Genomic DNA, 17,500 nt, shown 5'->3' on the forward strand with positions numbered 1-17,500 from the left:
GCTTACAATGGGTTTTCTAATGACGGAGCCGTAGCTTTAGGAGAAGCCATTAGAGCAAACAATACACTGCTTGAATTAGATATCAGGTGAGTTGAAATATGCAGAGAATAGTAAAATAACTGAAATATCTCTTCGAGTTCTTTGGTCACTGTGCTCGTAAAAACGAAAGATCGCAACTGATTCATGTCATTATTTTGTTCTTTTTTTGCGTGATTTGATTTCCTTTCAAAAACAAATCGACATGGTGCCAGCGGCGGAATTACAAACCTTGTTTTTACTGTTCGTACTATTGTAGTTTCTTTAATTAACTATACTTCATGTATACTTGATAAGTACTCAGTTTAATCGTACCTATTATCAAATTACGGGAAACACTTTGAAAACGATTTTCCTTAGTCCACTCCTAACCTATGTGAGAGTGAAACTGGTTCACTGAAAAGTAAAATTTCTGCAAACGTACCGTTAGGATAAAAGATTAGCGCGGTCATGATTCAGTATTACACCTAAACGTGGCTTTAAACGTCTTAAAGGTGTTAAACCAATTAAAATAATAAATTCTGGAGTGCTGAAGAGTTTTTTTTCACGAAATTTTAAAGACATCTCCAGGAAGCAGAGATGGCGCGGTGGTGAGAGCACCCACCTCTCATCATTGATTCCCAGGAAATGGCGTCACACATGGGTTGAGTTTGTTGGAGTTCTCTACTCTTTTCCGAGAGGTTTTTCCCCGGGTACTCCGGTTTTCCCCTCTCGTCAAAAACCAACCTACAATTTTAGACAATCCAGTCAACCAATCAAAACTCAAAGTAATTACACGTAACCGACAAAAACCGCGGGAAAATGTGCACGCGCGAGCCACGATTGGTTTTGTTTTCAGTTCTGATTGGTTGAAAAAATGGCGCGAGAAATTTGAACCCAGCACTGAGTGAGGTAATGGAAAACCAAATCAATTCACTAATTACTTTCAACAGTCAATTGACACCCGCTCTATTAGTTGTTTGATTTGATTTGATTTATGTACGTATACAGAGTCCCCAATAGGCTAGTTTCGAATTGTGCGGCAACAAAAGAACAGTGTCGAGGTTCAGGGGAATAATTAGCATATTGTTTTGTTCAAAACAAAGGAAATGCAAATTATTCCCCTGAACCTCGACTCTGTTCTTTTGTTGCTGCACAATTCGAAACGAAATAAAATTCAGTTCTTCACCACGGCCTTCTCATCTTTGTTCGCAGTAACAACAGAATTACAACTCAGGGTGCTTTGTGTATAGCTAAAGGATTGGAAGGTAATAACACGCTGGAGATTCTCAAGGTAATAACTTGTAGTTACTTGAGCGCTTTATTTTTCCCTGCAATTTTGCCATTACTCTTTGGTGCAAGACAAGAACTCCGACGTTAGCATATCAGAGTTTATTTGACATTCCTTTCTTTTTTCTACAGATAGGGTGCAACCCAATCGGTAATGAAGGGGCGAAAGCCATTTTATCATCGGCGAAAAACTATGCAGATAGTGCGTTGACAGAACTACACTTAAAGGTCAGACTAAACGTCTCCATTATCATCATCATCGTCATAGTAATCGTCGTCTTGTTGTCATCATCAACGTCATCATCATCATCATCATCATCATCATCATCACCACCACGGAGAGCGTGGAGAGCGGAGGGGTTGGCGCAGTGGTAAGATCTCTGCGTTCCAACCCTAAGGTCCCAGGTTCCATTCCCGGTTCTGCCGAGACTGGAATATTTGGCGACCATCTTTGCCGCTAGAGTTCACCCAGCTTTCCATCCTTCCAAGGTCGGTGAAATGAGTACCAGCATGCATGGACTGCTTAGAAGCGGCTGCAATTTGCGCCTGTATATGCTTCCAGTCCGCTGGGGGTAAATTGATCATTGTAAAGCACCCTTGAGACGTAAGTGATAAGGGCGCTATATAAATGCACCACTTTACTTTACTTTACTTTACTTTACTTTTTTTACCACCACTACCGTCAACACCAAAAAGCAACAATGCCTTGTTCGGAATCTGCTAGAAATAAAAATGCGGCGTATTCTATTCTTCATACTCAAAAGCCACAGATGACAGATGTATCAAGATGTGTCAGTAGCTCATGGAGGGGAACCTCTATCACCGCTTATTTCTTCAGTAAAGTAAAAGAAAGTAAAGCGACCATATTTAGCGTCGATAACTCGAAACAGTAATTCAATTGACAAACCTGAGATCGACGGCGGAGCGCTCATTGTACTCCCCGGCTCTCCACCAGTGCTTCGTTTCACGGGTATTTAAAGCTAATTAAGCTACACAGAGAGGAAAGAAATAGAAACAATGATGCCAGATCCGGGGATCGAACCCGGGACCTCTTGCACCAAGGCCGCGCACTAACCGACTGTGCCACCGTTGCTCCTTAATTAAACCCCTCCGTAAGCCAGTCAACCGTTTCCCGAGTAAATTTATTTTTAGGAACAGGTTTTTCCCGCGAAAAGTGTCAGATTTCCCTTGATGCTGAGACAGCTTTGTTTTGATTGGCTTTTTTTAACATGCAGGGGGCGTGCTGAAGCTCCCAAGGGAGGCGTTCTATAAATAAATCTACTCGGGAAGGGGTTGACTCCTGGGCCAAGTATGGGAGATAAAGGTTTTCCTTGATGAGCTGCTGATAGTGTTTTGTGTTTTAAATCGGTATTGCCTGCACTGGACTGGAATGGATGTCCATACCGGCATAAAAAGGTAATTCATATCCCTCAATCAATTTGGAAATTTTTGGAGAGGGTGGAGTTGGGAGTTGGGGTATTTATTTATTTTGAATTCTTTTTAAAATTCAAAATAAATAAATAAATAAATAAATAAACCCTCCTCCTTAAAAGGAGGTTTACCCGGTGGAGATGAATTGTTGCTGCTGTCTTCTGCACCTTTTATTTTCGGACATCGTTACCGTCATTATCATCAACATCACCGTCAATATCATGATCACCAACAATAGGCCAAATCGACAAACTCTGATCAGTGTTGTACCCAATTCAAATCTTCCGGGATTAAGATTCTTTGTGCATCGTATTTGCATGATAATGACGGTAGCATTCGTATTTAAATGATATGGAAATACCTGGAGCAAAACATTTTATTCCAAAAGTGTTTGAATTGGGTACAGCATTGCGTTAGCTGATTAGGTCTATGCAGTTTCATGCGACACAATACACATAGAGATGGATACCGGTACGTATACTCGAGCTCCGATCTCTACCAACAAACCTCTTCAATTTCAAGTATACCACTCAATTCATATTGTTTTTTCTATTCTATTTTTCTTAAGTACTATTTACCATCTTGGTCTTTAATTTCTAGGACGTATATTTAGACGAAGGATTCGACCAACTGTTGGAGGAAGTGCGAGAGGTGAAACCTGACATTCAGATTATTGCCAACCTGCAACCTGGTGTTAAACATCCATTAATTTTAGTGAGGAATTATATATCAAGAAATCAGCAGCAGTGGTTGGAATATTGTCAGCAGTTTGACTCCCACAGCGGGCGTACAATATCAAGAAATGACTTTGTGATTTGCTTAAAGGTTTGTATGGAAAGCGTACTTTTCATTAAGAAAGGCCAGGACCCCAAATGGGGCCTGCAACTGCAATACTGGGTTTATGTCAACCTCGTTCCCAGGGCTTTTCTCCACCGAGGAGGGGGTGGGCCGACCCTCTCCTCGGCGGAGGCCCACCCTCTCCTCGGCGGAGAAAATCCCTGGGAACGAGGTTGGGTTTATGTAACGGCATTGTCACAGATCAAGCTATTTTTAGACGAAATCTTCAATAAGATTTGGCTTCCACGAATGACCATTCTCAATCCCACGGGTGATAATTTCTCATGCAAGCCTTTTGATTAGCTGGAAAGGTCTGGTTTCGTGGAAAAATCGATCTCAAAATAACTCGGTCTGTAATTTAAACGCCGTTCCCCAAATACGATATCAGGGACCTTAACAGGAGTCCATGACCCGGTGCCTACAACTCTACTGTGTTCGTGTAACGGCGTTTTCACCGACCGATTTATTTTTAGATTGAATTTCCCGCGAATGAGACTCCCACAGGAGCCCGATGACCAATTACAAGAAATTAAGCTGAAGTCATAGGGTCACCGAACCGGAACTGCCTTTGTTTTTTGACCTAATTCGCGGGAAGGGCTAGTCTAAAAATAAACCTACTTGTGAAAACACCGTTTCACAGACCGGCGCTGTATGGAAGTTGCACGCTCCAGATGGGCTCCTGACCTTAAGATCTACGACGGCGACGTCGACAACGCCACAAAACAATGATATCACTGGTTAAAAGAGCATAACTTGAATAATCATGCTGCACGCAGCACGCATTTTAGCGCATATTTTTGCGATACTCTGCATGACGACGACGTGAAATCACCAAATTTGAAGTTTTGACGACAACGTGAGCATGGAACCCAGAACCTTGCATTCTCTATTTCAATTTTTCACTCTGAAACCGCTCGTGCCGATTTAGTTCTATAATACTTCGCCCACATTGTACGACGTGAACGTTAAGGAATAATCACGAAAGACTTATGGTAGAGAAAAGCTATATTTTAAGGTGACGTTTTCGTTGACGTCGCCGTCGTAGATCTTAAGGTCCCTAATAGGGAGCTTTGGCAACGACGAAGGGAACGGCAACGAGGACTTCATCTCAAAACATACTATTCACCACTATTCCAAGCTTTTTAATATGACAAAAGTGTAGTAGTTCCTCACTAATGAAATCGTTATGAGCGGCGGTTAATTTAGGCTCTCTAATGAAGTTGTAAGCTCCCAGTCATGGACTCCTGAAAAGGCGAATTAAGCCATTGGTGAACCTGTCAACTGCTTGTTCAGGAAAGCCGATCTTTTAACATGTTTTCAAGGTAACAAAAAGCAAAATGACTGTGAAGTTTGACGACTTAATTTCCATCCGTTCTTGAGATACAGAGGGAATTGTGACCGTCACCCGAAAATGGCCCGTAAAGTTCCGGGACTTTCGAGAAACGGGCCTCAGGTCCACATCGCGTCCATGCCGGGCGCATTCCCACTGCTGTCTTCAAGAATTAAACCCTGAACCGTTCAGGCCAGAAGACTACAATTCGCTGGACACAGTGATATATCCGGACATGGACATGGTGTTGAAGCATAGTTTATAATATTTTAAGCAATAAAATAGAGGCACTGTACAGTTTGATGGTGATATCTCCAGCGACTTTGAAGTGAAGAGTGGTGTAAAGCAGGGTTGCGTGTTAGCTCCCATCCTCTTCGGTATTTTCTTCTCTCTGCTCCTGAAACATGCCTTCAAGTCTTCAACTGATGGCGTCTACCTCCACTCAAGATCTGACGGTCATCTCTTTAACATCTCGAGATTTCGTGCCAAGTCAAAGACGAGGACAGTCAATATCAGAGACCTACTGTATGCTGACGATGCAGCTCTCGTCTCCCACTCAGAAGACGGACTTCAAAGGCTACTTGACAGGTTCTCCAACTCCTGTAATCAGTTTGGCCTTACAATCAGCTTTAAGAAGACCCAGGTTATGGGACAGGCTACACCAGCCCAGCCTCTTCTGAAAATTAATGGGGAAAACTTAGAAGTTGTCCATCAGTTCCAGTATCTAGGCTCTACAATGACTGACACCTTATCTATGGATGTGGAAATAAGTAAGCGCATAGCCTTGGCTTTCAGAACTCTGTCCAAACTCGCCAAGAGAGTTTGGGAAAACAAACACCTGAAAATACCCACTAAAGTCAATGTCTACAAGGCCTGTGTCATCAGCACTTTATTTTATTGCAGTGAATCTTGGACAACATATTTCACTCAAGAACGGAAGCTCCAAGCTTTTCACCGAAGATGTCTTCGTATAATTCTTGGAATTACTTGGCAAGACAAAGTGCCAAATAATGAGGTCCTCTCCAGAGCAGGGATTCCATCGATTTATACACTTCTACGTCAAAGCCGTCTACGCTGGCTAGGTCATACCCACAGGATGGCTGATGGCCGCATCCCAAAAGACCTGCTTTACGGCGAGCTCGCAACGGGGTCAAGAAGAAGAGGTCGACCTCACCTTCGCTTTAAGGATGTCTGCAAGCGTGATATGAAGGCGTGCAACATCAACACGAAGTCATGGGAAGCTTTTGCGGGCAACAGAACTATGTGGAAACAAGTTGTTTCACAAGGTCTGGAAAGTGGGGAGAAGGCAGTTCGTACTGCATATGATAGAGCCAGAGCAAAAAGAGCAGCCAGACAGCAAACTTGTTCTACCTCACAGCAGCCCTCGGTCCTTGTTTGTCAGTTTTGCAGCAGAAGCTGCTCTTCCAGAATTGGTCTCTTTAGCCATTCAAGACGATGCTCCTCATCCAAATCACAGGGTGCTACTCCATAGTCTTATAGACTGAAGGATGCCACACACAAGCAATATTTTCATGATCGTTTTATTGTATGCAAAGTATTCTATGCACGGTGCTAAGAACTTAGGTAAGAAATTGAAACGTGCAAACCAAATTATGTGTCGCAAACAACCTCCGGTCGCTCGCACTTAATTTAAAGTAACTTTCCTAAGAGAAAATGCATTAGGCGACAGCCGAATTTCCGCCGATGTTGTTGGAGACACGAGGACCGTCTTAGCGGCTCTTTCTTAGCGGCTCTGACCATGTCAGTTATCTTAACGTAATTATCTGTAGTGTTAGTTTTCACGCGGTTAGTCCGCATAGGTTAGCATAAAGTTAGGGACCGCGGAATCAGCTTATCCAACAATTCAACTCGAATTTTGCTTGGCTGAAGTATGCACCGCAAGTATTTACCACAAGCTTTTCCGTCTTTGTTGAAAGTGTTAGGATCACGTTCGTTTAACTTTGCAAGCTCTTTGACCAATCATAGCTAAGCAAGAGCATATATAAACGCCAGTTTTTAAAGAGAGCGAGAGAGAGTTGGCTGCCGGCAACGCCAGAGTACCGAAATTCCATGCAAGAATAAAGAATTTAAAACGCTGCAGCTGTGTGTGCAAAATCTGTCCCGCAACAATGGTTTTGTGGAGCCCAAAGCAAGTTGAGAAACCGTCTCGGGTCGGATAGTATTCCAGTTGAGCAATAGGATTACTCTCGCACCAGAATAAGAAATGTTCAGTGAGAGAGAGAGTAATGCAAAAAAATTGTGAATTTCGTTGCTTGGTTGTTCTCCAACTGAAAAAGCGAAAAATATTAGGGAAGTATAGGGGGAGGTTTATAGTGGGTACCTGCCTTGGTCTGCAAATTCGGATGTTCAAATCTAACTCAAAATCTGAAAACTGGCTTCCTGGCGGCTTTATTTACTTGTAAGGTTCTTAATTAAGAAAATCCGGGATGGCGCAGTGGTGAGAGCACTCGCCTCCCACTAATGTGGCCCGGGTTCGATTCCCGGACTCGGCGTCATATGTGGGTTGAGTTTGTTGGTTCTCTACTCTGCACCGAGAGGTTTTCTCCGGGCACTCCGGTTTCCCCTCTCATTTCAGTTTACAGTGTCCCCGATTAGCGCTCCAGCGCTAGAACGACTAGGCACTTAAATAAAGTTCCTTTCCTTTCCGGAACTAATATTGAGTTCGATTAAAACGTAAAATCCCGATTTCAATATCCGGCGAAACCGGCCTGGCCTCGGTTGTTCAAATGGTGGATAACGCTATACACCGGATAAATCACTATCCAGGGGATAAACACAGGCAAAACCAATTGAGTTATCCAGTGGATGGTGCTACTGCGGCCTGATCTTGGTTTCTTTAGCACCTTCTCTCTCCAATGTTTTTAATTCATTACCCTCTGCTGCAAGGAACTCTGTATTTTTTTAGTGATTTTAGAACTCAAGTGAGGAAGTATCTGATAAATAGGGCAAATGCACGTTTGATTTCTTGATTTGTCTATATTTTTGTTTATTTATATACCTTTGCTGTAGCGTCTTTAACATTATACATTATTAATATCACTATGGTCATTACTATTATTGTTGTAAATTTTTCATTGTTATTAAATGTTATTGTTGTAAATTTTACTAATGAAGAGCCACCTTTCAGTGGAAACACTGTAATAAAGCCATATTTATTATTATTATTATTATTATTATTATTATTATTACTTCTTGTTAACAGAGAAACAGTCACAAGCTAAATTGCAGAATTTGCCAATGAATGGTGTGTATTGTTATATGCCTCGTTCTTCAAACGGTGCCACTGCAAGAATACCATGGCGGCCGACTGTATTCTGCAGTTCCACAAGCCATACATTGTTTTGTAGGATTTTAAGATGATGATTTTTTACTCAATTTTTTGCCATTCTTCGCAGAATGCTGGTATTGAATTTAAGTTGGAACAAACAGCCCGATTGCTTACAAGGCTCGATCCATGGAATCATGGTTTTATAAATTACACGTAAGTACCATGAAGTACGGGAAAACGATGAAACAGCTACGGCTTGGAAATAGCTGACATCATGGAGAAAGAAGGCTGGGGGGAATAGCAAATTCTTTTACACCAACAGTAGTATAGAGCTTGGTATTCCGCGGGATAAACCCCAAATGAGGTAAGACAGTAGCTCCGAGCGACAACTGCGGGAGAAGCTCGTAGCCCCCATATTTACCTGATGTGGCGTCGGCCCCTGTTGACTACTGGGTATCATGCTCTATAATACTTTGTGTTTAAAGTAGTCAATTATGAGGTAGATTACGATTTTCTCCATTCTTTGCAGAAGTAAGATGCTAGGATATCGAGAATTATCCCCAGAGGATGCAGAGAGTTAATGGAGATTGAACGACTATCGTAGGCAAAACAATCATGACTGAGATGTTTGAAATTCTTTTTTTTTTTCCTATTTGTTTGTACAAAATGAGAAATATACAACATTAAAATATAAAGAAGTTTACTTTGTCGGAGATCATGCCCGGCTGCGCTGTGTGCCGTGCTGTCTTTATTTAAAAGAAGCAGTTGATTTTAAAGCTTTTGTTTTGATGAACATACTCTTTTATAACGATTTCCAATAAACACAAACAATACAGTTATTGCAACTTAATACAAGATCTCTTTGATTTATACCGAAGTAAAATGTTCCTAGAGAACAGGAACTCTCAAACAGGTCATCGGTTGGCCACTTTGAAAGAACCCTTTCTCAGACTTCGTTACTCTTAAAATTTACGCCCTCGAATTATTTTACTAAGTAAATAGACACATCATCTCTTGATATTCAAAGGTTTCTGACTTACGAAAGACCATACTTAATAACCAATAAAGAGTTGTTTACAAAAAAACTCCATACTAATCTGGCCCCCTGGGGGTCGTTTTGTCAACACGAATCTCGAGAATTTAACGGAGCGCTCCTAGAATATTTGCATAGCAAGGACTGACGGGATTTTCAGTTATTTTGGTGACAAAAACTTCTGTGCATCATAGCTTCGATTTTTGTAAAAGATTTGATCAGCTAAGGTTTCTGTTTCGACAAATCATGGCATTTGCAACGATTTACGATAACTGGCAAACAGAAAAGAGAAGCATTCGCGAGAGGGCCGCGCAATTGATAAATAATCCACTCATGAGCGATATCAAGTTCGTAATCACAGATTCAAGCTCCATGGACAAGAAAGACAAGGGCACTATACACGCTCATAAGTTTCTTCTGTCGCTTGGAAGCCCGGTTTTTCGCGCGATGTTCTACAGCAGTATGGCTGACACCAGAGAAGAGATCCCACTCGACGACTGCGACCCGCGAAGTTTTCTAGATTTGCTGCGGTATTTATACTCGGATGAACTGCACTTGACCTCTGGAAACGTTTTCGAGTTGTTGTACTTGTCAAAGAAGTACTTAGTGCCGTTTCTGACTGAGAGTTGCTGCCAATTCCTGGAGACGGAGTTGAGAGAGAACAATGTGTTCAGGATCTTGGAGCATGCAAGATTGTTCTCCGAATCGCATCTTGAACAGCAGTGTTGGAAACTCCTCGACGCGAAAACGAGTGCCTGCCTACACACCGAGGGTCTTCTTTGGATCAGCCATGCCACACTCTCGTCTCTTTTCAAGAGAGATTCGCTGACCCTTGTGGACGGGGAATGTGCTGTTTTTAAAGCTGCAATGCGCTGGGCATCTGCCAATTGCAAAGCTCGAGGATTTGAGTCTACTGAGGAAAAGATAAGAAGAGTGCTGAACAACGCAATACACTTGATCCGGTTTCCTATGATCCCGCCTCGACTGTTCAGTGAAATCGTAGTTCCTACAGGAATACTTACAGAGAAAGAGATATCTCAAGTTTACTTATTTCATAAACAAGGCGCTGTGGCTAATCCTGAGATGAAGTTCTCGTGTATTCCTCGCGGACCGCTGTTGCAGTTCCAAAACTCACATATCGAGTTGTCTCGCTGTTATAGATACCGAGAAAATCATATATTTCCAAGTTCAGAAAGTTTCACTTCTGTGTCGGAAAACCTCAAGTTTTTAACCAGCAGAGAAGTGTACTTTGCAGGGGTTCGTCTTTACGCGCATAAAGACGTGGGAAAGTCCTTCTTGGTGCAGCTCAGAGTTTACAGATGCCGAGGGTTGAAAGAGGAAGTTGCTAACATGCGGGGAACATTCACAGTAGGAATTCTCCCTCGGGAGCTGGCCAATAGAGTTGGATTTGATGTACTTGTTCCAAAACCCTTTCTTGTTTCCAGAGAAACTCAATTCAATGCCAAGATCAATATAGTGGGAACAAACGAGGCACGAGCTTCTCCAAACAGAGGAGTACCAATGAAGTTTGTCAAGTGCGATGGAATCGACTTTAAGTTTGAGGGCCAATCGAGGCAAGTACTAGAGGTTTTGTTTTACTCCTTAGATTGACCCTATAATGTTCTCAAATCTGTGACTGAGAAATGACTTGGAAATTAATCATAACGTTCGAGAAGAAGTGACTTCTTCGTATTTCGATTAATATTAGATTTTCGTCAAGCGACGCGAATCGAGCACACGCAATCAAGCAAGTGTTTTTGAACTTTCGTACGGCGTGATAGATAGATAGACTGTGTTTATTAAGAAAAATATTGCAGTTAAAAAAACTGAATTGCGCCTCTTTACAAGTAAGAAATATAAGAAATGATTTATAAATACATGTACTACTATTATAAAATTACAAAGCGACTACTCTTAGAAATTACTTAAATGCTTCCCTCGCACTCTTCACGATGAATGAATTTCCAAATCTATTTGTCTTTACAAGAGGCGTGGCAAACCTCCTCTGCCTTCTCAGCTCATATGAGATAGAAACTGAGGAAGGCAGGAGGCTTGTAATCTTACTACGTGTGTCATTAACAATAGACTTCAACAGGTGTTCTGTTAAATTTTCCTGGTGGGCCCTGATGGACTCAAGCCCTGCTAACTGAAGGGCGTCCGAGTAGTGCACCCTGGAAAAAATGCATGATAGGGCCCTCCTTTGCACTCTTTCGAGCTCGACTTGGATGGAGGCAGTGTGGCATTGGTTAGGGCACTTGCCTTGCGATCCGGAGATCCCGGGTTCAAGACCCACTCTGACCACTTGCTGAATTTGTTCCTGGTAGTCCCTGGTGCAACTTCCCAACTGCACTTGTAAATAGCCAACTAGTTTGCCTCCGGCCAGTTGGGATTCTTAACAGTTGTTGTTGTTGTGTTCTGTTGTTTCGTTGATTGTTTCATTGGCCCTGAAAAGCCCCTATGGGGAGTGGTCAATTAAGTATGTATTGTATTGTGTTGTATACTTTGGTAGACTGTAATGGAAAACAGGAGAAGCGTAATCTAGCCTGAAGACCTAATACATGCGCAAAAATATGTTACAAGATCTGAAGTAGGAACATGCGCACGCTTAAGTTGAATAAGAACGTACAGTTTCTTAGACGCTTTTTTAATACGTTCTTCTATATGGTCGTTCCACGTTACCGTACCATTGATTGTCAAGCCGAGTAGCTTAGTGCTCTGTATGGATTTGATAGGAGAAAGTGCTATCAAAGATGGTATCTTTCAGAGTTTCATTTTAAGCCTGCTTTTCATGTGAAACTAGTCACAAGCGCAAGCAAAAGGCTACGAGGACCACAAACCATAAACGTGAAACAGGCACAAAAAAATCGGACTCGTACGCTTGAGCAAGAACGTGGAAGGAAACTCTTGAACGTTGCTTTAAAGTGATTCCTTAGTAATAGAAGCTGTCGTAAGATTTTCTTTAAACTTTTCTCGATTGTTCCCTACATTATGGTGACTCGAAATGTGCAATTAAAAAAATAGGTCACCAAGCTCGTTTGGGAGATATAACTTGCTCAAGTTACTCATTTAATCATTGCGACTTCATCTATCAAGGACAAGTTTGTTCCGTCGGTTCACGCTACGTTTTGCAGGAACAGGTAACACAGCTTTGATGTAATTCTTGAAATAACAAAACAGGTGTATTGTATTGTTCAAAAGGAGTAATTTAATATTTGTTTTATAGCACAGGCACACGTCTTGAAAAGGCACTGACTACAAATATTCCTCGGGTGCGTGATCTCGAGGAGACCATTTTGTGTCCACGAGTGATGGCTACGAATACTTTTTTCCCTGTAACTTTTTTTTCTGAAGTAAATTTTGTAAAAATTTTTGCAACACAAAGAGGAGGAGTAAGATAATGAAGTTATGCCAAAAAAAGGATAGGTCACCAACCTCGTTTAGGAGAGAACAGAAAGCAAACCAAGCTCGAACCCTCGACAGCACGTCTCCCCGATAGCGCAGTTTCACTTTCACTCAGGGACTAAAATGACACTTTAGCATCATCAAGGCTATCACTCGACTTTTTGTTTTGTGAGAGTCTAAATAAAAAGTTTCCCGTTTTGCCCTTTACTGCTGTGCTCTGAAAACGGCCATTCTTTTTTCTAGCGAGCTTTCCCGCTCGAAAGTTCGCCATTTTGAAATGTTTTCGCCCCCACGTTCGATATATCAATATTCACACATGGCTACGAGTCTCTACGGTTAAATTTAAACACTGTTTTGTTTAGAAATATTCGTTGAGACCATTCGACCATAAAGCCTCGTAGCTATGCCTGAATACGAACGTGGCCTACGCTGTGTTATGCGCAGAACAGGATGCGCAGTGCAATACTAGGGAATCACCTTACGCTTAATCTGACACGCTTATCAAAAGTCGTTTATGCTGGCTTGGTCATGTCTCAAGGATGGATGACGATCGTCCCGTGAAGGCCCTCATGAACGGCGAGCTCGATAAAGGCACTCGTCCTGTTAGTCGACCGAAATTGCGTTACAAGGACACCTGTAAAAGTGTTCTTAAGTCTGGAAGAATCTTAGATCGATGGCAAGATTTGGTTGTCGACCGACCACTCTAGAGAAGAACCACTGGAAATGTTTGTGGAATTGTGAATGCTAATCGAATTGCAACTTACCAACGACAAAAGGAGCACCGAGCTCGAAAGAAAGCTATAAGTGGAAATTGATTAAATAGAATTTATTTTGTTATGTATATTCCAGTGTTTTACCCGTATCGGGTCTATGCGTATTATTATTATTATTATTATTATTATTATTATTATTATTATTATTATTAATCTGACTTCACACTCGCTCATGACCCCAGTAAAATAAACAAAAGCGTGACAAGCACAAGAACAACAAGAAGTTCTTTTCTTCTGTTTTCTTGGATCATAATTTTCTAAAAGACCGCAGGTATACAGCAGGGCCCGGTTGTTCGAAAGCCGGTTAACCTAATCCAGGATTAGCGTGAACTTTGGTTTCATTTTTTCAACTTTTTGGTGAAAATTTATTTTGCTAATTTTGTTTTTCAAGATTGACTTCCTCTAATGTTAAGTCTTGCCGAATATCAGCGTGGAACAGCATTTGCGAGTAGAGAAATAAACTCCTTGGTTAATTTTTAATCTGGGATTAGCGTTAATCGGCTTTTGAACAACTGGGCCCTGATTAGCAATTCTTTCAGGGCAGCCATGTTTTACAAAGGAATTACAGAAACGGTCTCCAGGATGGAGCAGAAAAAGATTCCTTTAAAAACTGAAATCTGTTTTGTGATAGTTATGTTTTAAGCCTTGCACTAGCGAGATAATAGCGTCTTAATGTTTACGCTTGATTAAATATTCGATGCATCTTTCAGTTATAGTTGCTCAAAGCAGTTTCAAGACTTTGAAGACCTCTTTAGAAAGATTTACGCTACAACGCTGTATCACATCTGAAAAACGAACTCGGTGACCACCATCTTTTTATTGCTGGAAAATGACCAGAAGGCCATGATGAGACTTTGCAAAGTTTTAAAAATTTGAGTGGAGCGGATTCAGAGCCACCTCGCAAAATCAGAAATTTGAGGTGGCTCTGAATACGCTTCTAATTGGTCGATTGACCTTTTCGTTTTAGTTCCTTCAAGTTCGAGTGAATTTGTCCTCCTGATAAGAATAAAAATGCCAAACAACTGAAATTCTAACGTTTATCAAATATCTCTCTGTCTTAAACAAAGAGGTTGTTCAGTACAATACAGGTTTTTTAATTTTAAAATTAAATATTTTAGTTAAAGTAATGTGGTAACACATTGTTGTGCCCAGCATTCCAGATAGCACCTCCCTTTCTCGGCAATGCAGATTTGATTGCAGACCTGCACAGACGGATGGCATTTTAGATGGCACCCCCAGCCAAAACACTTCTGTGTGCAAGTCTCGGCATCGCACTCCATTAACCCGCAATCTTCACCGTTGCAGACTTGATCACACTCTCGTGCATTGCATGATGCTGTGTAGCACTTTTTGCCGTTGCATGATTGATGGCAAATGTCTGAACCGGTGCAATTCAAGTAGCAGAACCCGTCGTTGCAAGTCTGGTTGGAGATTTGCGGTGGGTTCCTGGGTCTGTTTGCCAGGGCACAACCGACTTTCGACTGACAAGTTTGGACACACGTCTCGTCCTCCATGCTGTCACAAGTGGCCTTGATTGTTATACCAGGAGGGTGGTAAACCGAATGCTTGCATTGTCCGCCAAAGCACCTTGGATTGCAGTTTTCTCCTTCACACGACGTCAAACAACCTCCGCCAGTGCAAGTTTGGTAGCAGAGTTTCGAACTGGAAGATAAGCAACCCATCTTGCAATTTCCTCCTCTGCAAATCTGAGTACAGATCCTAGAATAGCATTCCATGTGGCATCCTCCTGCGATGCATTCTTGAATGCAAATGTCCGAGGTACAAGTGATGAGCTGGCATTGACGTCCGACGCAAACTTGGCTGCATTTTGCACCAGCATTGCATCTCAAGTTGCAGTTTCCTCCGTAACAAACCTGACTGTGCATTACAAAACTCTCAACTTTCTCGAGCTGACAGTTTCCATTTATGCAATGCTGATAACAAATATTTTCCCTTCGCGCAATAGCCTGATTACAAGTTGATACAACAGCTAAAGCAGTGACATTTTCTGGTTGGTCGCTGTAGATGCATTCGCTCTTGCGACAGGAACGGGTGCACTCTTTTCCCTCGCAAAGCATAATGCATCTCCCTGATTCGCATGTCTGGTGGCAAAATTGCACCCCTGGCGGACAATGCATTTTGCAATTTCCTCGGCGACATTTCTGGAGGCAACGCTTGGCATTTTCGGGACACTTCATTTCGCATCCTCCGACGTCACAAGTCTGAATGCACTCGTCCGAGGTGCATCTCATATTGCAACGGCCACGTATGCAATATTGGTGGCAACTCTTTGCCTTGCAATCCAGGGACTCACACAGGCTGCCATAGCACTGCTGTTTGCATGCATGCGGTGAAGAACACGTAATGTTGCATTTTGCAGCATTGCATATCTGCTGGCACTGCTTGAATATTTTTCCATTCACAGAACAGCTCAGGGTTTGCCTCCTTGTCAGTGCGTACTGGTAACAGGTCCGGTTTTGTCTCACGAAGCAGTGTCGGTCATCAATGAGGGCCGAGGCTTGAGTTACCACAGCAATCACGACAATTAAAAACTGCATTTTCAACGACTTCAATTTGAGCGGTTCCTATAAGAAAGAGGTGGGGTTAAAAAAGCAAATACTCGTCTGTTTCATACATGATAGAATATTTCTGACAAGGAAACAATCAATGATTTCGGTGGAACATTTACTATTCACAACAAATGCGATACTTGTGGAATGTAAATTAAGTGACGGCGGGACATTTGAATGGTGAAGTCAACTTTTCACAGACTGAGAACCATTTGTTTGAGTCGTGGGGGTCGTACAATAAGCACTTCCCACCGCATGTTGCTTATGCTTGTACTTATCCAGCTTACCAGATAGCGACTTGTAGAATACTCGGCCAATTGTTCGCATATTGTTATATGCCTCGTTCTTCAAACGATGCCGCTACAAGAACACAATAGTGACCGGGTATTCTACAGTTATTCTGCGATTTTCATCGTCACGGTAAACTTGCAACGTTGAAGGATATTGAAATCTTGCTTCTCTATCCATAGAAAAATAAATTGAGGAAAGGCTTGAAGCATTGCAAAATTAAATAGTAGAATGTCATCAAAGTGATCAAACTGTGTGTCAATTGCCGTGATGATACAACGATTTTCGTTGCTCAGGTTGTGTTTTCACTAGGACAATTTTAACTAGAAAGCCGGAAAAGTCCGGAAATACAATGAAAACACCTCGTCTTGGTTTTAGCTAGTTAAAAATGCAAGCTGTAACAAGGGATTTTCTCGCCTTTACGAGCGGAAATTCACGCAGAGTTATACTACCTCGCGAGATGGTATAACTTGTCCTGATAAACACCGCAGCCAATCATGCCGCGCGTCTTGACAGAAGCCTGCCAAATAATCTGGTGATGTCATTTTCCCTCTTTCCAGACAAGTCCCTCGTGGTTGAGCTTGAGAAATTAAAAAAGGAAAACGATTTCAACAGTCATTTCTTTCGATTTACAATCCCCCGACCCACTGGATTCTCCATTTCTTCGGCCAGGTCCTTAAAACAGAATTGCGGTCTTGGATAAGCTTACACATATGTAGTCTTGCGCCTATGGCGCTGAATGTTGTTTCATTGTTGGATTGACAGAATTATTTAAAACATTTCCGTCGCATCATCCTTATTTGTAAGGACATAAGCTTCATTGGCTGAATAAAACTCCTTCTACTTGCCAAAAATACAGCGAAAATAATCACAAGAGAAGTCATTCCAAGCACTACGGCCCCTTTCATTTTTTTATTATGGCGCGCTTTTGCAATTTGAATCCTATGAGTTAGCGGCTTAGATTGCGGGTTAGTGAAACAGTTGTAGTCTAGTTGTCACTTTTAAAGTCGGTTTGTAAACAAAGCCTAGAAAGAATGTTCAGCTAGTTAATCGGCCTAGTGAAAACACAACCTGTCAATACTTAAAGTTGTCAACAGGAAGCAAGCGAACAGTTCACCTCGTAAATGCCCACTCAAATTACGTACTTTGGGATTCTTAACATTTCCATTCGTGCGCATTGTTTTCTCACTAGTTACAAGGAAATTTATTTCATCTTTTTAGAATTTAATAGCATGGAAAAAA

The 17,500-nt window shown here is 41.8% G+C and overlaps 3 protein-coding genes across 4 annotated transcripts in view; 2 read left to right on the forward strand and 1 right to left on the reverse strand.

Annotated features, from left to right (window-relative positions):
* The window catches only part of LOC138026339 (leucine-rich repeat-containing protein 74B-like), a 19,571-nt gene extending 10,678 nt beyond the window's left edge, over nucleotides 1–8,893 (forward strand). The window contains exons 8-13 of the mRNA XM_068873649.1: nucleotides 1–86; nucleotides 1,231–1,309; nucleotides 1,438–1,533; nucleotides 3,337–3,561; nucleotides 8,320–8,405; nucleotides 8,722–8,893. The exon at nucleotides 1–86 is cut by the window's left edge and continues 30 nt beyond it. Of these exons, the coding sequence (XP_068729750.1) occupies nucleotides 1–86; nucleotides 1,231–1,309; nucleotides 1,438–1,533; nucleotides 3,337–3,561; nucleotides 8,320–8,405; nucleotides 8,722–8,773 (624 nt within the window). The 3' untranslated portion in view covers nucleotides 8,774–8,893. The remainder of the gene's footprint in view (nucleotides 87–1,230; nucleotides 1,310–1,437; nucleotides 1,534–3,336; nucleotides 3,562–8,319; nucleotides 8,406–8,721) is intronic.
* A 536-nt stretch (nucleotides 8,894–9,429) lies between these two features.
* LOC138027761 (BTB/POZ domain-containing protein 6-B-like) lies at nucleotides 9,430–10,836 on the forward strand. Its single transcript, XM_068875365.1, has one exon. It carries the CDS (start codon nucleotides 9,472–9,474, stop codon nucleotides 10,834–10,836), a length of 1,365 nt encoding a protein of 454 aa, XP_068731466.1. The 5' UTR covers nucleotides 9,430–9,471.
* A 2,788-nt stretch (nucleotides 10,837–13,624) lies between these two features.
* LOC138027018 (protein draper-like) overlaps nucleotides 13,625–17,500 on the reverse strand; it is a 5,966-nt gene continuing 2,090 nt past the window's right edge. The window contains exons 2-3 of one of the 2 annotated variants that reach the window (XM_068874503.1): nucleotides 16,711–16,838; nucleotides 13,625–15,985 (exon numbers count right to left, since the gene is read on the reverse strand). In XM_068874503.1, the coding sequence (XP_068730604.1) occupies nucleotides 14,519–15,985; nucleotides 16,711–16,803 (1,560 nt within the window). In that variant the 5' untranslated portion in view covers nucleotides 16,804–16,838 and the 3' untranslated portion in view covers nucleotides 13,625–14,518. The remainder of the gene's footprint in view (nucleotides 15,986–16,710; nucleotides 16,839–17,500) is intronic. The other variant, XM_068874504.1, reaches the window with a different exon arrangement.

This window comes from Montipora capricornis, chromosome 12, assembly GCF_036669925.1.
Source record: "Montipora capricornis isolate CH-2021 chromosome 12, ASM3666992v2, whole genome shotgun sequence".
Taxonomy (NCBI): Eukaryota; Metazoa; Cnidaria; class Anthozoa; order Scleractinia; family Acroporidae; genus Montipora; species Montipora capricornis.

Excerpts from the sequence above, each read along its gene's own strand:
- LOC138027761 (XM_068875365.1), top strand. The coding sequence starts at position 9,472 with ATGGCATTTGCAACGATTTACGATAACTGGCAAACAGAAAAGAGAAGC.